At 46.4% G+C, this 21,087-nt stretch overlaps 2 protein-coding genes across 3 annotated transcripts in view; one reads left to right on the forward strand and one right to left on the reverse strand.

Annotated features, from left to right (window-relative positions):
* The window catches only part of NDE1 (nudE neurodevelopment protein 1), a 25,065-nt gene extending 13,160 nt beyond the window's left edge, over positions 1-11,905 (reverse strand). The window contains exons 1-4 of one of the 2 annotated variants that reach the window (XM_044302994.1): positions 11,789-11,905; positions 8,468-8,587; positions 8,234-8,387; positions 612-760 (exon numbers count right to left, since the gene is read on the reverse strand). In XM_044302994.1, coding sequence (XP_044158929.1) covers positions 612-760; positions 8,234-8,387; positions 8,468-8,553 — 389 coding nt within the window. In that variant the 5' untranslated portion in view covers positions 8,554-8,587; positions 11,789-11,905. Of the gene's footprint in view, positions 1-611; positions 761-8,233; positions 8,388-8,467; positions 8,588-10,586; positions 10,669-11,788 lie in introns of those variants that run through there. The other variant, XM_044302992.1, reaches the window with a different exon arrangement.
* Positions 10,879-20,825, forward strand: LOC122945447 (meiosis regulator and mRNA stability factor 1-like). Its single transcript, XM_044304516.1, has 3 exons — positions 10,879-11,030; positions 16,614-16,812; positions 20,133-20,825. Exons 2-3 carry the CDS (start codon positions 16,660-16,662, stop codon positions 20,823-20,825), a joined length of 846 nt encoding a protein of 281 aa, XP_044160451.1. The 5' UTR covers positions 10,879-11,030; positions 16,614-16,659.
* Positions 20,826-21,087: the final 262 nt, after the last annotated feature.

Below are 21,087 nucleotides of genomic sequence, written 5' to 3' on the forward strand. Positions count from 1 at the left end.
CATGTCACGGCAAAAGCATAAAAAACGGTGTGCAGTCTTCAAAAAATGCTTAACTCCGGTTATGGGGAGTTTAAAGGGGTAAAAAAAACATTAAAAAAATGTATCCTACGCAGCAAAACTATTTTGTAATTTACGTAATTCAGAGTTACATTAAAGGGGGTGTCCAGGTTTTTAATATTGATGACCTATCCTTAGAGGGATGGCCGCACTTGTGCTCTCCATTAACTGCTATCAGATTTCCGAAAATAGCCAAATGCGCTCACTGGCTATTTTCCAAAATCCTGAAGCTGTAAATGGAAAGGATGCTGCATGTGCGTGGCTTTCTCTGTGATCACTTCGGGGCCCCTGGAGACAAGAACGGGTCCCATATGGGAATACCCATTTAATTGTGTTTAGTCATAAAGAGACTTAACTCCCGTGGACCTGAACAGGTCAATAACAGCGTCATATCACACATTTCTATTAGATCCATACTTTCTTTCTCTTATTCATTTTTTAAACTGCTGTCAATCAACCTAGCAAACAGGTTTTCTTTTCTCTGAAGATCTGAATTGCACTCACATTCCAGGTGAGACTACGATGAGGGTGATAGTACAGGTGAGACTACTCACCTCTTAGCTCTTTCCAAGTCATCATTAGCTTGCTCCAGTTCTCGAATGTATTTCTGGAGTTGATCCCGGACTGCTCTGGTTTGGGAAAGCTCACTTTCCAGGGTGCAGATCTGTGAGTAACCTGCTGCGTGGTGCTCCTCAAACTTTTCCTGATACAAAAGAAATTGAAAGGTCTTCACCCAAGGCTCATACACAACACTTATGACTCTTTCACACGAGAGGATTCCGTGCGTGGAATCCTCCCCTGCCTCTGATCTTTTTACTACAAAATCACAGTGAGATAAAGCAGTCACTGTGATTTTGTAGTAAAAAAGATCACAGAGAGGCAGGGAGCATTATCAGTCATGTTACTGCTCCGTGTGTCTGCTGTCCGGGACAGGGCTTGGCTGTCATTCACGCTGCGGATCACACGCACGGGATCCACTCGTGTGAAAGAGCCCTTACCGCTTCTGCCACTTACAGGAGGCTATGGACACCTGTGTGCATTTTGTAAAATCTTATGATCGTATTTATGATTGCATTTTACTCATGGGGCTAAAAATAATTTTTTCAATTGATTCAGTAGATTTGCCGGATTCTCAGTACCCTGACCGTGACAGCGTGAACAGCAGCCGTGGCGGTTCTAACTGAACCGCTCTGCAGAGTGTTGTGCCTCCAGCACAACCCTTTCAGGTGAGCACCCCAGCTTCTGGTAACCTAGAAGGTCCCGGCGGTCCTCCCAATTTGCACTTCTCTTTTCTAGTGTATACAAAAAAATAAAAAATGTATGAATAGTTTTAATCAAAAAAACTATTGAAGAACATTTTTTAGCTCAAAATGAGTAGAATGCAACAATTATTTTTTTTTTAATTGCCCCAAAGGTGTACATAGCCTTTAGGCCTCTTTCACACTGGCGTGTGCGGCCCATTGCTGTATTGCGGCCTGCAATACACAAGCACAGTCCGTGGGAAAAGCAGTTGTCGAGGCTCACCTGGTCCCAAGTTGCAATAGAAGCACGGATATTCCCAAGAACTAAGCGATGGTGGAGATATAAATAAAGAAGGAGGTCCAGCTTCCAGACATCATATAGATGCTTTAATGAAAAGGTGCTAAAATCCAGACATGTACATCAGGTCTACGCGTTTCAGATCCTTACTCATGACAACAAGATAGTGTGAGACACTGGCCTTAAATAAGGGGCAGGTCAAACATGTCAGGTGGACACAATCAGCAGATAGCTCCACCTCTGAGACATAAAAGCATATACTAAAAAAGAAGAAGAAAACTTCAAAGGAAACAACAAAGTACCAGGGTCAATAATGCAGTATAAGATCATGACTGCGATTAAGGCCTATTGGTACGCAAGTATCCATGGTGAAGATCCAATAAGATTTTCTGTCATGAGTAAGGATCTGAATTTATTGATCTGAAACGCGTAGACCTGATGTACATGTCTGGATTTTAGCACCTTTTCATTAAAGCATTTATATGTTGTCTGGAAGCTGGACCTCCTTCTTTATTCACTTGAATGGGTCCGTGATCCGGCCGTTCCGCAAAAAGATAGGACATGTTCTATCTTTTTGCGGAACGGAAGTACGGGACGAAACCCCATGTAGGGTTTCATTCCGCATCTCCGGACCCATTCAAGTGAATGGGTCCGCATCCGTGATGCGGAATGCCCACGGAACGGCACCCGTGTATTGCGGATCCGCAAATGCGGTCCGCAATATGGCAACGGGGCGCACACGCCAGTGTGAAAGAGGCCTTAAGGTGATCTTTTCTGAGGTTTGTTTTAGCAAATATTTGTAGTCCCCATAAAATAACAAAATCGTTCCTCTGTTATCACTTCTGGAAACATATGACTTGACAACTGGGCATTCTCACTCCCCTTGTCAATAAGGGGTGTTCTTACATCATCCTGACACACAGCTATGGCAGCTATCCTTTCACTAATTTATAGGGTAGACAATGTCCTCCTAAGGAACCTGACCAAGGTAGCAAAATAGACAGGATGGATGATGAAATGCTCGACCATCTCAGGATGTGATTTCAATCTGGAGGTCCGCCACAGTCAATGTCCCTGACAGTGAAACAGAGATGCTTTCCAAGACTTTAGCCTGCTGACAGAAGTGGAGCATTTGAGCGTCTCTCAAAGCTAGAGGAGACCACAACTTTGAAGATAAATGTCAGGTGGACCTGTCGATTTTGGCAATATGTTTGGTGGGGTCTCTTCCCGTGGATAGATATCAGGGGAAAGAAGTATTGGGCATGTTAGATTCCAACATGCCCAATCCTCTGTTCCTGTGTGAGGTAAGAGAGGTATCTGGCGACAGGTTATTCTGCTCTCCTCACTGAAAAAAACATGCATGCCTGGCCATGTTTATGGAGATGTCTGTTGAGCTGAAAGCTGTTTTAGGCCTCATGCATATGACCGTATGTATTTTGTGATCCCAGCCGTACGCATCCTGCAATTTCCGCAGGCTCCATTGTTAAAATGCCTGTTCTTGTCCACAAATGACACAAGAATAGGACGTATTCTATTTTATTGCAGGACGGACATGCAGACAGCACACGATATACTGTCTGCATTTTTTCAGGTCCCATTGAAATGAATGGGTCCGCATCCCAGGGAATGAGAACCATCTCGCTAGTGCCACCTTTTGAAAGTGGCTCCCTATGACGTCAAGGTCTGACTTAAAGGGGTTGTCCAGGTTAAGAGCTGAACCCGGACATGCCCACATTTTCACCCAGGCAGCCCCACTAAGATGCTCTGATGCGCTCCTTTGCCCTGCGCGATTCAGCTGCATTTTTAGGAGATCTGGTAACGTACCAGTCACTGCCACTGATGGGTGGGCTTTAGCGCTACCCTAGTCTGTAAAACGGCTAGGGCAGTGCTATAGCCCGCCCATCAGAGCCATCGGAGACCAGCTGTATATAGACATTTGAGGCGGGTTTAGAGGGGCCGATGGAGTGGCCAATTGTCAGGAAGAAAGAATTCCTTCTCGACAGTCGGCTGCTCGATAAGTGGAGGAGACTGGTGCATTTACATGCAGCCATCTCCTTCACAGTATGAGGACGAGCAGTCGCTATAGTGATTCCTCGTCCTCATACAGAATCTTTGTTCCTGGGCAGCAAATTGCCGTTTAGACCACACGATCTGCTGCCCAGGAACGATGATTGGTGGTGTCTGCACGCACAACAGAACCACCCGATAAATGAGTGTTTTGCTCGTTCATCGGGTGATCGGCGGCACATTTAGATGGCCAGATTATCGGGAACGAGTGTTCGCAGGAAGGGTCGTTCCCGATAATCTGGATGATTATTGGTTTATTTAAATCCACCTTTAGTTGCAATGCTCCATGGGAAAATAATATACAAAGAGGTATCTCCCAGGTAGGGCTGAAGCTATCGATTATTTTAGTAATCAAGTATTCTAGCGATTAATCCAACAATCAATAGAGTACTTTAATAAGAAAAAACTAATTAAAATAAGGTTTTCCTTTAGAAAAAAAATTGCATTGAGGATTTTGTTGTGTCGAGTTACTTGATTCATTTGAATAATCATTTCAGCCCAAGTCCCAGGGAAAGAGAACCATCCTGCTAGTGCCACACTGGGAGATATCTATTTGATACCTCTACTTTCAGTGCCTGTAACACAAAACAATACAAGGTGTAATTAGCCCTTTTGATAGTGACAGGCTCATCAGGGTAGACCAGGTTAATTAAAGGGGTTATCCGGAAAATGATAATGATGACCTATTCTCAGGATAGGCCATAATTATCACATCAACGGGGGTCCAAGACCCCCCACCGATCAGCTGTTTCAGGGAGCCGCTATGCTTACCCGAGCTTTCCAAGGACAGTGCCATACATTGCTTAGTGGCAGTGCTTTATATTGCAGTTCAGCCCCATTGACCTGAGGCTGAGCTGCAGCTAGGCCATGTGACCGATGTACAGTGATGTCACTGGTCTAGGAAGAGGCCGTGGCGCTAAAACCTTCTTCTAACAGCTGATAGGCGGGGGTCCTGGGTGTCGCAAACCCCACAGATCCGATACAGATGATCTATCCTGAGGATAAGTCATAAATATCTTTTCCTGGATAACCCCTTTAATGTTGAGGCTTTATACAAGAACTCTTAACTGGCTCATGGATTTAACGTCAGCGAGGATTAAAGCAAGCAGTGGTGAGCCTAGCTACACTGTGCCAGCCTGTGCCATCGCGGATGAAATCACTGCCACACAATAACCTTCTGTAAGGACATTCGTGAAGCCTTGTGTACAGTCATCATGGACAATGGCTTATTGTAAGATAAGGGCCTTGCGAATTTCAGGCTATCGGAAAGAGAGCGTTCACAGGAACGCATAATTGTGCCGCATTTCTTTATCAGGAAGTACAATGCACGATTATTGGTTAGGACATCCCTCTGCGTAATCAGGGATGTACTGCAGATAAGCAATACAACTGAACGAGGGAGGAATGCCTGCGGTAGTGATAGTCTCTACCCCATTCACTTAGCATTGGCCTGTATAATAGGTCAGCACAAGTGAGCCCTTCCCAGAACATCAGGCAGTCTAATAGGCCCTTAAAGGGGTTGTCTAGTTTCCGATATTGATGGCCTATCCTCAGGATAGGTCATCAATATCAGGGTGGCAGGGGTCCAGTTCCCGGCACCCCCGCTGATGAAGTGCTTATATGAGCGCTTCATTCTCTTCACTGTGTACCTGCTCGCCGTCAGTATTGCAGCAGTGCGATTACAGCTCTTCCGTCCCATTCACTTGAATCGAAATGAGCAGCTGTAGTTACCCTCTACCCCAGTCAAGTAAATAGGCTGGAGGGGCTGTAATTACGCTGGTTACCGCTGCAATGTCGACGGCAGTGAAGAAGCCAAAGCAATCGTACGAGCACTGCGTTCTCTTCAAACAGCTGATTGGTGGGGGTGCTGGACCCCCACTGATCTGATATTGATGACCTATCCTGCGGATCATCAATATAGGAAACCGGACAACCCCTTTAACAAGAGAACAAACCTTGCAAAATTTAAAAATGAAAATAAATCCTACCATTTTGGGTATACCGTTAACATGCTGATGCATGCATATTCAAAGTTTAAAAAAAGAATAAAACTGCTGTCCCCTCGCTGGGGGCTTTCATTATTGTGCACAGAAGAGGAACATATGCATGAGATCAAACGGTCAGACTTTTAACATGGAAATACATGATTTGTTTTACATACATTAGTGTTTACTTTGATCATTCAAAAAAAAAGTTGCACTAAGTTTCAGGCTACAATCTTCACTCATTTTCAGCCCCCCCCCCCATCCTGATACTCAGTAGTTTGTTTCTAGTTTCAGACTCCTCATGTATTTGCTTCCCTTTCAGTAATAGATGCTGGATCTGTGCGGCCAGGATTGTGTTGACTTCCCCTGCAAGCTGCATTGTCTGTGGGTTTCCTCCTGTCTACAGCCTGTGCGAGATGCCTCCTTGGATCTTTGTCCCTGCTCCATACATATCTGCCATATACAACCTGCTGCTGCTGCTGCTGCTGCTGCTATCTCTAACATTAAGAGGAGGGTGTCACGGTCTTTGTTGTGCGCCGTGACACATTAGCCGTACATGCTGGTTGCCAGGGGCAACGCGTTGTTTTCGCAGCATGTATGGGCTTTGGTCCCCATATCATGGTTCCTTCATGTCTGGTGCTGGAAGGGTTAACTACTTGGCTGGCTGTGGCCACTTCCAGGCTGGAGTTTGTTGTACTCCAGCTCCCGTTTGTGCTGGAACTCCTGTCCTGGGTGTGTTATCTGCCCTGTCCTTGAGGGCCACCTAGTGGGACATCGATGTCTTCCTGATGTCATCCCGTTGTTTTCCTTCCCTTCACTACCCTTGCAAATGTTTGGTGATGTTTATGTATGGGTGGTTGTCTTGTCTAGTGTTGTTACATGTCCGGCCTATTGGTGTCTGTAGTCCAGCATGTTGCTAGACATTTTCCCTGTGTTGTGCCTCCGGAAGGGGGTGTCAGGGTTCCCCGGAGGGGAAACTACAAGTCTGTATGCAGCGCTACCTGGGGCCGCCATGTGTCCTGTTTGCATGGGGGTCCAGGCAGTAACTGGTGTGCTGGATACCTGGGTGTGCTTGTTCCTACTGTGTCCTGTATGGTGTGTGGGCACCAGTACTCATGCTCGGGTTCCAGTCGGTGTTGTTGCGGCAATTGTATGGTGTGCTTACCTGCCGATCCAGTTACTGTATACGGTCTCCACTTTTTCCTTGCAACTAGGCCAGTGGAGACTCCTGTTCATCTGTTTCTGGGATGAAAAGGTAGTCTCTGCACTTTCTTTATTTGAGGGATTATCAGGGCGACTCACGGTCCTAGGTATGAGCCGTCCTACCATCCAGCTCTGCTCATGCGGTGAGGAGTTAGGGCGAGGATTAGGGAAGCAATAGGAGGTGACCTGCTCCCTTTTCCCAGCCTCTGGCCTAGTTGCTGTTCCGTCTGCTCCCCATTGTACGGTGGGGGTTTTTCCCCCACTCCCCACCGTGACAGAGGGGGGAGATCAGACAGACACGGGAGCAGTGCTCTGAAGTCTTCTGTTAGATTCAGCAGTATTACCAGCGGCTAGATGGGGGACTTGCACACAGTGCCGGACAGGCCCATCAGAGTACCAGAGGATAGTCCAGTGGGCCCAGGCTCTGACCCAAAAGTCCAGAAGAAAAACACATTTGGAGCTGCCTTTAGAGACAATAGATTTTCAACAGGGTCTATTTCTTTAAAACAAAATCTTTTAGACTTTTTTGATGACATGGGGGTTGGGCCCGAGAAAAATCATCTGGTGGGCCCAAGGAACCCCAGTCTGATCCTGCTTACATACACTCTGTAGAAGCAAAAGTGTAGGACTTTTCTAATAAGGAGTATTTAGAAAATTGCCCAATACGGCAATTAGGATGCAAATGAACAAAACAATAAATAAATTCAGTGCAAAGATGTCCATAGCCTTAAACCTATTTTGGAGCCAAATGTGACATTTTTAAGAGCCCAATTCTAAATGCTATCAGAAATGGATATTGCAGCGAATGAGGGTGGAAAAAATAAGATCTACAAAACTGCATGATAAATATTCTGCTGAATGCTTGGCTTTGGGACTGTTAGTGATAGAATGATGCTACATTTGTCTCAGCCAAGTGGAGAAGGTCCATAATGGCAGCAATGTAAGGCCGGCCTCTGTCCTGATTGATGGCGCAGTGCTTTACTCCTTCACATGCGATGCACCCGAGATCCCGCACACACACACGTGGTGAGCAGAGCCTCAGTGTATCTGGCTTCAGTGGCCCACTGCTCAGGTGCCGACTCCTGGGAGTGAGCCTCTGAAGACAAGTACACTGAAAATCATCAGATCACCATCCGGATGCTGAAAATGAAAGAGAACTGCGCATGCACAGGATCTCAGGCACATCACGTCTGAAGACGAAAAGCAATAAGCTGTCAAATCAGGAGGAGAGAGGCAGGATGGGGGCGCAGCTAGCTTGACTTTGAGTGTCAAGATCACTGCCCCCCTGACTTCAAGCAACCAGTTTGCAGCCCAGACCTGCACATTGATATCTTTTCAACAGATTTTATACCCCACCATCGCACGCACTGCTCTTTTCTTACCCTGACAGATTCAAGTTCCATGCGTAGCTTGTTATTTTGGGTCAGGAGGTCTCTGTTCCTGCTCTCAGTCTGATGAAGTTGTGCTTCCAGCTCGGCCTCATATTCACGGCTTGCCTCCTGAAATTCATTAAGTTCTTCCTGGACGTCCTGTGAACTAAAACAAAAAGGTACTCGCCCATCAAGATCAAACTAGTGGTAGGACCCCAGTCCCTTCATACTGTGGCAGGTACTTACCATTTCTTGTGTTTTGCTGCCAGATCTTTCCAATATTCTTTTTCTTCTTCCACAGACATGAAGGTCTCTCTCTCTAAATCATCCATTCCATGAGTGTGTTACACGAGGGCACTGCAAAACCTGGAAGAATTGGGATTTAAAAGAAAGAAGTTCGTTTACGGGGTTATCTGAGATTTTTTATTTTTTTTTGCTAATGATCTATAATCTATATAGGTCAACAGAATCTGATCGGTGGAGATCTGACACCCAGGACCCCCGCCGATCAGCTGTTTGAGAAGGCACCAGTGCTCCTGTAAGCGCCACAGCCTCTGCTTCTCCTGGGCCGAGTAACGTCATGTTTATCGGCCATCGCAGCTCAGCCCCATAGAAGTGCGATACGTCCAAAGTCGCTTTGTTCAGAGCTTCGGATTAATACTGTACGGAGATCCGTCTCCGTACAGTATTAGAATGTATGGGCTCCGATGAGTCAAAGAAAGTTATTAACGAACTTGAGCATGATTTTGTTAAATAACTTCGGTTATTGATAGTGTTGAGCGAACTTTGTGTTTTTAAGTTCGGCGTACAAGGTTCAGGTTATCTAAGAATTCCGTTATGGATTCCGCCACCACGAATCATAAGTTATGGTCCGTGGTAGCGGAATCCATAACGGAATTCTTAGATAATCCGAACCTTGTACGCCGAACTTGAAACCACAAGTTCGTGCAACACTAGTTATTGATTTTTAGAACTCTACCAAGTTCGATTTAAAGTAGTTTTCTATTTTAAAAATCAACTACCAAAGTTATGCAACAAAGTCACGCACGACTATGTGAATAACTTCGCTCATCACAAGTTATCAGATAAGGGTACTTTCACACTTGCGTTATTCTTTTCCGGCACTGAGTTGCGTCACAGGGGCTCTATACCGGAAAAGAACTGATCAGTTTTATACCCATGCATTCTGAATGAGGAGCAATCCGTTCAGGATGCATCAGGATGTCTTCAGTTCAGTCTTTTTTACTGATCAGGACGGAGATAATACCGCAGCATGCTACGGTTTCATCTCCGGCCCAAAAAACGGAACACATGCCTGAATGCCAGATCCAGCATTTTTATCAATAGGAATGTATTAGTGCCGGATTTGGCATTCAAAATACCGGAATGACGGATCCGTCCTAATGAGCAAACTGAAAAAAAGGTGAAAAAAGAAATAAATGTTGTATCCATTTTTCCGGATGACACTGGAAAGACAGACCCGGCATTTCAATGCATTTTTCGGACTGATCAGGATCCTGGTCAGTCTTACAATTGCCATCAGTTGACATACGTTTTGCTGGATCACTCTGCCGCAAGTGTGAAAGTAGCCCTAGAGTCCTGGAAAAGCTTTTTAATGTGCATCTTCATACATCAGTGGTTTTCCATGGACGGTGGGTCTGTGGTGGCAGTGGTGGCACCTCAGAAGCACGCCCCTTTTTTATTTATTAGATCCCTCACGCACATTATAGTCTATGGGCCTGTGAAAAAGACAGATACAACACAATGGCACCCGTGTCCTGTCAGTGATTTTCACAGACCATTAGGGTTCAGGCACACAACCGCAAGTATTTTGCGGTCCGCAAAACACAATCTGCAAAAAGAAAATAAAAAACGGATGACATCCGTGTGACAACCGTATTGCATACCCCCCCCCCCCCTTCCCCGGATCTATTGTAACAATGCCTGTCCTTGTCCGCAAAACGGACATGCGGACGCGCGCTAACCAAACACGGATGCTTCAGGAATGAACCACTGACCACCCCGTCAGTGATGACATCTCGAACATGTCAGAGGCCTAATGTTTGAGATTCTTGACATCCCATGGATACAGGACAGGTGTAGCTATAGTGGGGGCACATCCGGGCCCTGGCAGTCACAGGACAGCAGCACATGACAGACAGGGGCTCCAGGTCACCCCGCTGATGTACAATACATGTACAATACACTATTAGTGACCGCAGCATTAGGACACAGTAAGGAAACCTGTCACGCGCAGTGCTCTGCGACTACTACTCTCAGCATACCCTGACTGTCGCAGCGGTAGTAGTTCTCCAGCCATGTCAGACACCGGTGCTGGCCGGAGAGAAGCGGCGCCGGCCCTTACCTGTCACGTCGCCGAGCTCACAGCCTCACACACAACAACCCAGCCGCCGCTCACACCACTCTCTCAAACTCAAACTTCACCGCACTACCATTGGTTAACGCAGCCCTCCCACGTGACCCTTTCGGACCAATCAGCCGCCAACTATGGGAGGAACTGCGGTTAAAAAAAAAATCCATCTTTGGTTTTTGTAAAAACTTTATTCATAACATTAACAGAGCTAACGCTCACAAATTCGTCTGCCCTGTGTGAAAATGGAAGCAACGAAAGGTTTATAATAAAGCCACCATCCTGTGACGGCAGTGTGTACGCGGGTACTCTTTTTAGCTGTCGCTGTGGTACAATTTCAGTGTCTGGAGGAGCGTGCGCGTTACCTTTTGTTCTAACGGAGCGGAACTACGTTCTAACACACGACTAGAAGCGGCAGTGGCTAGAACTGTGGTATAGGTACGTGGTATAGCGTATACGTTCCTTATCCCTGTTATTGTAAATCCTTTGTAAAGCGCAATAAAGTTTATTGATAAAATAGAAAAAAGGCTCCGCGTATCGAAACAAACAAACGCGCTCTGACACACCCCCTTCTTATTTCCAAATATCGGCTGGCGAGCCGCGGTGCAGGGGGCGGGGCGTGACGTCACTGGGGCGTTCTGCGTAAATGAAGAAAGCAGTGAGAGCGGAAGTGTGAGGAGGAGAAGACACAAAGGAGAAGGATGTGAGTGGGGGCCGCGAGAGAGAACAGGGGGCCAGGTGAGTGTTTACCTGTCTACCGGGGAGTCAGCGCTGGGAGGACGGTGTTCTAATGGTGGCAGCGCGGAGCCGGCATGACACTCCCCTCTAATTCTGTCTAATGCCCCAGCACCTGTTGGGGGTTGTAGTACCAGGGTATCTTCCCAGCCCATTGACCCTTCACTGCCCAGCCGGGTCCTGTGACCTTGTCTCTCCAGAAGGGACACTATTGGAATAATACAATAAGTTCCACTTGCCCCTCTGTTTACATCCCTGCTCCGTCCTCCAGGGAGGGGTGTTGGAGTGTTAGCTCTGTGCCCGAGGGACTTCAGGACGGTAACTGCTGTGTAGTGTTTTTTTATTTCATTTTAGTAGGTATCTAGCCCCTTTTTTACTTGGATGACCCTTTTAACTTAAATTTCCTACCCCCCTCCCAGTGCTGACGGGCAGATTTTGTTCTGGAAATTTTTCATATTCACCTGGATGGGTCTTGCGGAGGTCCGTGTGCTGCCAGAATAAGCCTATTTAGGTGAATGGGACTGACTTTTTTTTAGTTGCAGAAGATTTTGCCGCGTGTGAAGGCATCCTGACGTGTTCCCTGTAGCTCGGTCACCCCCTATCTACGTCCGCGCGGACACAGTCACAAGTGCCAATGACAGCTGCCCCCGAACGGCACGTGACCCTGCAGTGACATGCCACTTGGGGACTTTCGTCGACTGCAATAGGGCACGTGACCCTGTCTGTGTATAGGATCAAGTTCGGTGTTTAGGTTATCTAGGAATTCCGTTATGGATTCCGCTGCCACGGATGGTCACTGATAGCGGAATCTGTAATGGAATTCTTAGCTAACCCGAACCTTGTACGTCAAAGTTAACAGAAGTTTGTTCATCCCTACCGGTCAGTATTATCAATGTTCCACTGGGGGAGGTGGAATTTAAATCAAATATCCTGGACAACCCCTTTAGGCCCCTTTCACACGAGCGAGTTTTCCATGTGGGTGCAATGCGTGACGTGAACACATAGCACCCGCGCTGAATCCTGACCCATTCATTTCAATGGGTCTGTGCACATGAGCGTTTTTTTTTCGCACTAGGCCGTGTGACCAATGTATGATGTCACATGGCCTTCTGACAGCTGATCGGCTGGGGTCCCAGGTGTTGGACCCCCTCTGATCTGATATGGATGACCGGATAACGCCTTTAATGGCCCTCACCTGTCGTATTTAAAAGAAAAAAAGTTACCCCTGTCCGTTCCCTCCATTCCCATGCTTTTGCCACTTCCCCACAGGTCCAGGAAGTTACTTGTCACTGCTAGTTCTGTGGGGTCCAGAACGGGGACCAGACAACCCCTGTAAAGTCATCTAGATTTAGGTGATGGAATTAAGAGCTGTTACGGTTAATAAATCTGGTGTATACCTAATTACCATGACTAAGGGTACTTTGTCTTTCACACTTGCGTTGCTTGATTCCGGCAGGCAGTTCCGTTGCCTGAACTGACTGCCTGATCAGTCAAACTGTATGCAAACGGATGTAATTTTTTCTGACTGATCAGGCACTTTTCAGGCTACTTTCACACTAGCGTTCGGGCGGATCCGTTCTGAACGGATCCGCTCATAATAATGCAGACGGAGGCTCCGTTCAGAACGGATCCGTCTGCATTATTTTTAGCATAGAACAGCTAAGTGTGAAAATAGCCTAGTACGGATCCGTCCAGACTTTTCAATGTAAAGTCAATGGGGGACGGATCCGCTTGAAGATTGAGCCACATTGTGGCATCTTCAAACGGATCCGTCCCCATTGACTTACATTGAAAGTCTGGACGGATCCGCACGCCTCCGCACGGCCAGGCGGACACCCGAACGCTGCAAGCAGCGTTCAGCTGTCCGCCTGTCCGTGCGGAGGCGAGCGGAGCGGAGGCTGAACGCCGCCAGACTGATGCAGTCTGAGCGGATCCGCCTCCATTCAGACTGCATCAGGGCTGGACGGCTGCGTTCGGGTCCGCTCGTGAGCTCCTTCAAACGGAGCTCACGAGCGGAAACCCGAACGCTAGTGTGAAAGTAGCCTCAGACTGATCAGGATCCTGATCAGTCTAAAAAATGCCTGATCAGTCAGAAAAATGCATTGCAATACCGGATCCGTCTTTCCGGTGTCATCAGGCAAAACAGATCTGTTTTTTTCCCCCTCATTTTTAAAGGTCTGCGCATGCGCAGACCGGAAGGACGGATCCGGCATTCCGGTATTTTGAATGCCGGATCCGGCACTAATACATTCCTATGAAAAAATCCGGCATTCAGGCATGTCTTCAGTTTTTTTTCGCCAGAGATAAAACCTTAGCATGCTACGGTTTTCTCTTTTGCCTGATCAGTCAAAATGACTGAACTGAAGACATCCTGATGCAAACTGAACGGATTACTCTCCATTCAGAATACATGGGGATAAAACTGATCAGTTCTTTTCCGGTATAGAGCCCCTGTGACGGAACTCAGCGCCGGAAAAGAAAAACGCTAATGTGAAAGTAGCCTAACCACAATCTATCTTCTACTCACTTTTGAAAGTAGTGAGGTTGGCGAGAAATCGGTTACAAGTATTTTTGCGCAAAGATGTTTTGTGACACAATGATATTGTGGTATGTTAGAAAACTGGGCCAATTATATTCCGTATAGACCAGGTGCTCGGACCTACCTGTGTGGAGCTGGCTTGTCTGCACAGATGTGACTGCCATAACTGCTGCTAATCCCAGGGTCTGAGGCCCCTGTCACGTGAGAGTTTTCCCGCGCGGGTGCGATGCGTGAAGTGAACACATTGCACCCGCACTGAATCCTGACCAATTAATTTCTTTGGGTCTGTGCACATGAGGGATGTCTTTCACGTGTCACTTTTGTGTTGTGTGAGAATCGCAGCATGTTCTATATTCTGTGTTTCATGCAGCCCTGGCCCCATAAAAAAAGAATGGGGCTTGTAAAAAAACGCATTGCATCCGGATGGAAATCTGGATGCAGTCCGGACGCAATACATTTTTTCTCTGATGGTTGCTGGGAGATGTTGTTTGTAAGCCTTCAGTTTTTTGGGGGTTTTTTTCCCCATGTGCGCGAAAAACGCATCATTGCACCTGCACAGAAAAAACAAACACTGAATGCAATCGCAGGCAAAACTGACTGAACCTGCTTGTGAAATGGTGCGAGTTTCACTGAACACATGTGCATGAGCCCTAAGGCTCAGGGTTTGTCCGTTCTGTTTTTTTGTTGTTGTTGCAGAACCTTTCATTTCAGCGGGTCCGCAAAAAAACTGTGTACTCTGTGTGCATTCAGTGTCCGTAGGTCTGTTCTGCAAAAAAATAAAATAAATAGAACATGTCTTATTATTGTCCACATTGCGGACAAGGATAGGACTGTTCTATTCCGGAACGCACACGGACGTCATCCGTCTTTTTTTTGCGGACCGCACAATACATATGGTCGTGTACATGAGCCCTTAGACTGAGATTTTCATTTTAGGCCATGCTGTCCAGCCCCTCAGTAATGCCTCAGGCATAGGACCAATCCATGTTATGCCTCCTGACCAGTCAAGTGCCATACAGTGCCTGCTCATCTCTGCCCTGTAGGGTTGGTAGGGGGTTTACTGGTATAGTATCACCCACTACTTAGTGTATCTGGTAGATGCCCTGTTCATGCTTTGCATTTTGTTTTTTGTCTTTATTGCCGTTCTCCTATGCCAGAGGTTATCCAAGTTCTCCAACAGCCCCCCATGTGCCAGCCCCTCACAGGTAATCTACTTACCCCGCTCCCAGTCCCCGCATTGCAGTGGAGGGGGGGCATTGGCAAGTGGGGACGAGCCTCCCTAACGTCACCGCGATGCTGTTGGAGAACTTAGATAACCCCCTTGAAGTCATTGGGGAAATCTGGTATTACATAGGGATGACTGGAAGACCAGTTAAAACACGTACCGAGTGTCTTATTTGTAGAGGCCAATCCCTCAATGACGTCAGGTCATTAGTTGGGTTCTGGTTTCATTTCTGATCAGACTGGTTTAACTATCAGTTTTGCTTTTCCCTGCTCCTTGTGCAGTGAGGTGACTCCTCTGAGCAGGTCTTGCCTCCTCTCAGGGCCACCTTCTCCCGGCCTCCATAAGCATGTTTAGGGTACATCCACACCGGACGTAATTTGGTGTGGAAAATGGGCAGTGCATCCATCCATCCATCATCCCTGAGTTTCACTGGTTGTGCTGCAGGTTCTCCCTTTACATTGCGCTTGGTGAACTCGCCGACATAAATTCACGCGCTGCACGTTTGCGGAGATCTCCCCCACTGCGCAGGTTGTGTAACATGCTGCAGATTTATCACACATGCACCATGTTCACACAGGATCCTCAATCTTCAGGGAATAAGTTTAATCTTAGGGGAACTCTTATGGTCCCTTTACACGGGACGATCTCCTCCAGAGTATGGGGAGGAGCGATTGCCATGCCAGTGCTCTCCCCCATGCTGTCTCGTTTACATAGCGCCATCTGCCACCGGGTAACGATGATCTTTTGCGTTGCACAAAAGATCCAGTCACCCCATGAACAAGCGCTTTCCCTTATCCTGTGGATTGGGGATAACTTGTACCTACCAGAATACCCCTTTTAATGTGCCTGTATAGCGCCACCTGCAGTTGGTTCTTTTCAAACCCATTGAGGTGGTCGCACGTGCTCAGTTTAAATATTCAACTGTCACTGGTCATATCTTCTGTTAGAAGCTGTGACCGTTACAAGGGAAGAGCTACAGCAGAAAGGACATACCCCCTGAGCTGCCAGGCCAAAGATAATTGATAAGGGAGTGTGGAGATCTCTGGGTCCGTGTTCTGTACAGGGCCGGTTCTAGCTTTGTTACAGATTGTTCTATTTGTTTTGTGGGGCTGTGAAACACTGCTTGCTGTCCTCATCTTTTGCGCCCCCTTTGGAAAGAATGGGTCTGTAAAAAAATAAGACTGACTGCCACAGTAAACGTGGTCAGTGCAGTGAATAGGGACCTGAATATAATAGACGGGGCAGCCCAGTTGGTCTTGTTGCCTTGCAGGATTGGGGCCCTGGGTTTCAGCCCAACCAAGAGTAACCTGCGCAGATTTTCTGTGCTCGCCTCGTGTTTGTGCAGATTTCCTCCCACACTCTAAAAGCAGACTGTCAGGCTTATTGGCATCATGTGAAATTGGCCCTAGTGTGTAGGTGCGAGAGAGAAATCCGATACTGATGTGAGTGACGATCATGTCGATGCTATATAAGCAGCAGGGAATATTTGAATGCCCTTCTCCATGTTCTGTTTCCAATGAAGGAAGAATGAAAGAAAGGTGGCCCTGTAGGATGCTGCACGTGGCTGTATGATGGAAGGGAATGAGAAGGTGAACCGGCTTTGTGGCAAGTCTGTTGGATGGCTTCAGAGGCAAGAGAAGGATGCAGAGCCCTGGTTATGGAAACTCTCAAACTGCTTCTCGGCTGTTGATCAGGCGTTACCTGCTGCTGGAGAGACACCGGTAAGATCTTGTGCTCGGCTCCTACAGACACCTGTAGTGAAGATGTGTATTTCCCTGTTTCACAGCTCGCCATTCATCTTGGTGGGGACAGGCACCTCCTATGTCACCTCAGCAAGTGGCATTCATCATGTAGAGAAAGTTATTACAAGACACTTACTAATGTATTATAATTGTCCATATTGCCTCCTTTGTTGGCTGGATTCATTTTTTTCATCACATTCTACACTGTTCATATCCAGGGGTTACTATCACCCTGCAATTCATCGGTGGTGGTCGTGCTTGCACACTATAGGAAAAAATGATGGCCTCTCTGGTGGCCAGGACTGTGGGAATGTGCATATTTTTTATTTATTTTTGGCAAGCAAGGCAAAATGAATCCAGCCAGCAAAGGAGGCAATATGGACAATCACAATACATTAGTAAGTGCCTTGTATTAGCTTTCTCTACATGATAAATGTCATGTGCTGAAGTGAGACAGCCCCTTTTGAGGCTCCTTTATACTGAACAATTTAGCAGATCTACAGTGGATATAAAGTCTACACACCCCTGTTTAAAATGTCAGGTTTCTGTGCTTTAAAAAGATGAGACAAAGATAAATCATTTCAGAACTTTTTCCACCTTTTAATGTGACCTATAAACTGAACAACTCAATTGAAAAACAAACTGAAATCTTTTAGGTGGAAGGAAGAAAAAATATAAAAATAAAATAATATGGTTGAATAAGTGTGCACACCCTTAAACTAATACTTTGTTCAAGCACCTTTTGATTTTATTACAGCACTCAGTCTTTTTGGGTATGAGTCTATCAGCATGGCACATTTTGACTTGGTAAGGTTTGCCCACTCTTCTTTGCAAAAACACTCCAAATCTGTCAGATTGCGAGGCCATCTCTTGTGCACAGCCCTCTTCAGATCACCCCACAGATTTTCAATTGGACTCAGGTCTGGGCTCTGGCTGGGCCATTCCAAAACGTTAATCTTCTTCTGGTGAAGCCATTTGGATGTATGCTATGGGTCGTTGTCATGCTGAAAGATGAAGTCCCTCTTCTTTTTCAGCTTTCTAGCAGAAGCCTGAAGGTTTTGTGCCAATATTGACTGGTATTTGGAACTGTTTATAATTCCCTCTAGCTTAACTAAGGCCCCAGTTCCAGCTGAAGAAAAACAGCCCCTTGGCATGATGCTGCCACCACCATGCTTCACTGTGGGTATGGTGTTCTTTTGGCGATGTGCATGGTTGTTTTTGCACCAAACATATTTTTTGGAATTGGCCAAAAAGTTCAACCTTGGTTTCATTAGACCATAACACCTTTTCCCACATGCTTTTGGGAGACTTCAGATGTGTTTTTGCAAAATGTAGCCTGGCTTGGATGTTTTTCTTCGTAAGAAAAGGCTTTCGTCTTGCCACTCTACCCCATAGCCCAGACATATGAAGAACACGGGAGATTGTTGTCACATGTACCACACAGTACTTGCCAGATGCTCCTTCAATGTTGCTGTAGGCCTCTTGGTAGCCTCCCAGACCAGTTTTCTTCTCGTCTTTTCATCAATGTTGGAGGGACGTCCAGTTCTTGGTAATGTCACTGTTGTGCCATATTTTCTCCACTTGATGATGACTGTCTTCACTGTGTTCCATGGTATATGTAATGCCTTGGAAATTCTTTTGTACCCTTCTCCTGACTGATATCTTTTTAACAGTGAGATCCCTCTGATGCTTTGGAAGGTCTCTGTGGGCCATGGCTTTTGCTGTGGGATGCGACAAAGAAAATTTCAGGAAAGACCAACTAGAGCAGCTGAACTTTATTTGGGGTTAACCAGAGGCACTTTACATGATGGCAGCTGTGTGCTGACTCCTATTTAACATGATTTTGAATGTGATTGCTTAATTCTGAACATGGCTACATCCCCAGTTATAAGAGGGTGTGCACACTTATGCAACCATATTTTATTTTTATATTTTTTTTTCTTCCCTCCACCTAAAAGATTTGTTTGATTTTTCAATTGAGTTGTACAGTTTATAGGTCACATTAACGGTGGAAAAAGTTATGAAATGATTTATCTTTGTCAATTTTTTTTTTTTTTTTTTTTTTCAGCACCGAAACCTGACATTTTAACAGGGGTGTGTAGACTTTTTATATCCAATGTATGGCAGCAAGCAAGCATTATTTTTGGGCAATTGCCTGCTTGTCAGAGGAGACCACAGTTACGTGCAGCGATCTCCTCCACAGTATGGGGCGAAGCGATCCCTTACCCTGGGTTCACACCTGAGCATTTTACAGCGCGTTCCTACGCGCTGTAAAACGCTCAACAAGGAGAAACCAATGATTCCCTATGGGAATGGTTCTCACCTGAGCGTTTTACAGCGCGTACGATCGCGCTGTAAAACGCCCAATGCTCAAAAAAGTTCTTGAGCTTCTTTGGGGCGTTTTGTCGCGCGTTCCCGTACATAGACTTTCGGGAACGCGCGACAATGGGCGTTCGCTTGTCTCTGTATGCGCGATTGTAAACGCCGGTACAATCGCGCATACAGAGAGCTCCATCGCGAACGCTCAGGTGTGAACCCAGGGTAACTCCATCGCTCGTCCTCGTACAGAATCGTTTTTTGCCGGAAGCAGAACGTGTTTATACGGCATGATCTACTTCCAGCAAACAGTGATTTTGGTGACCGCATAAACAATCATATTTCGCTAGTTTATCAGGGATTCGGCGAGGCATCTTAACACCGGCAGATAATTTATAAGTGTTCATTTGAAGGGACTGCTACTATACATTGCCTACCTTATCAAAGAACTGGGAAAAGCAACCTCGCGGTTTGGCCACATGTGGCGTAAATGCTGCGTGTTCTCTGCAGTGGAAAGTATAAGGAATTTTTTTGTGAGATTTTCGGGATAAACGGCTGGTAAGGGCGACACCAGTTGCAGCCGGGATCGCTGAGCAGCAGTGATTCAACACAGCTGGATTTCTTGCTACTGCAGCGATCCCATTCATTTCTATGGAATCACCGCTGCTCACCGATCCTGGCCGCGACCGTTTAGCCCTTGCAGTACACTGCAAGGGTCGAAGGTTATAAGAAACAGTTGATAGTAGGTTTTTCCAGCAGATGACTTGCGGAGGTAAGTCCGCAGCCGACTCTCTCTACATATCACCGGATCTCTTGCAGTTCTGATAATCCATGCACAGTATATAACAATTTGATACAATTTTGTAATCTAGATAAAATATTGCTGTGCATTATTAATCTCCTCCAGGAAGTATGATGTGTGGCTGTAATGGGTTTCTCTATCTGAGCCATCTCATTTATTTTTCTATTTTTTTTCATTACAGAAGGACCACATGGCGAGCAGTAGGCCTACTGTGGCACTGAAAGATATACCACCACCTCCCCCACCCCCACTCCAACCTCGCACAACTATCTTCCCACTCTCCAAAATCCAACCTCCCCCCATAAAGCCAATCCATCTTCAAACCGGACCCAAAGTAAGCTGTTGTGCACTTTGTTCTAATGGCCCCTCTTGCACATCTGCTCTCCGTTTCAATGGGGGTGGTTTCATTCAGCCTAAACCTATTCTGGACAAAAATGTCCCTGGCACCATTACCTGTCAGGTGGCCCCGGGTCTGCCCTTGCCTCCTGAAAGCCCCTTCAAAAAAGTGGCTGCCTCAAATGTGTGTATGGAAAACCGTCTGTCTCCCTGCCACCTTCACCCTCCTCACTCGGTTCCCTGCTGTACGAATGTGCATTTAAACCAGTTTCACGGTGACCTCCACAAATTTCAGCTTCCTGCCTTTGGGACTTCTCCTGGATACTACCCTTACACTGACTTCACTAAGGGGCCTGCACTGCATTTAAAAGAACGTCTTGCACAGTCTGAAATGTTGTCACACTTTTGCACAAGTTCTCTCCATCTGAATCCTGCACCTTCTATGTTTCTCAAAGGCTCTTCCTTCTGTGAAGTCTGCTTGGAAAAGGTTAGTTTAAGGATAATGGTTTTCCATCAGGCTGCCACTGAAGTGGTGTAGGGTCTTACAGGATTGCTTCTGACCCCATGTAATGCGTTACTCACTAGTGCTGGCGGATTTGCCTTTTAAAGGGGGTTTTCTGTGTTATAGATATTGATCACCTGTCCTTGGGCTTGGTCATCAGTATCAGATCGGTGGGGGCCGGGGATCTGGCACCCTCACCAATAAGCTTTGTGCAATGGAACCAGAAGTACAGTTCCGTCCAATATGTAGTGGCTGTGCCATGTTACTGTAGCTCAACCTTCATTCACTTGAATGGTAG

The sequence above is a fragment of the Bufo gargarizans genome, chromosome 8 (assembly GCF_014858855.1).
Source record: "Bufo gargarizans isolate SCDJY-AF-19 chromosome 8, ASM1485885v1, whole genome shotgun sequence".
NCBI lineage: Eukaryota > Metazoa > Chordata > Amphibia > Anura > Bufonidae > Bufo > Bufo gargarizans.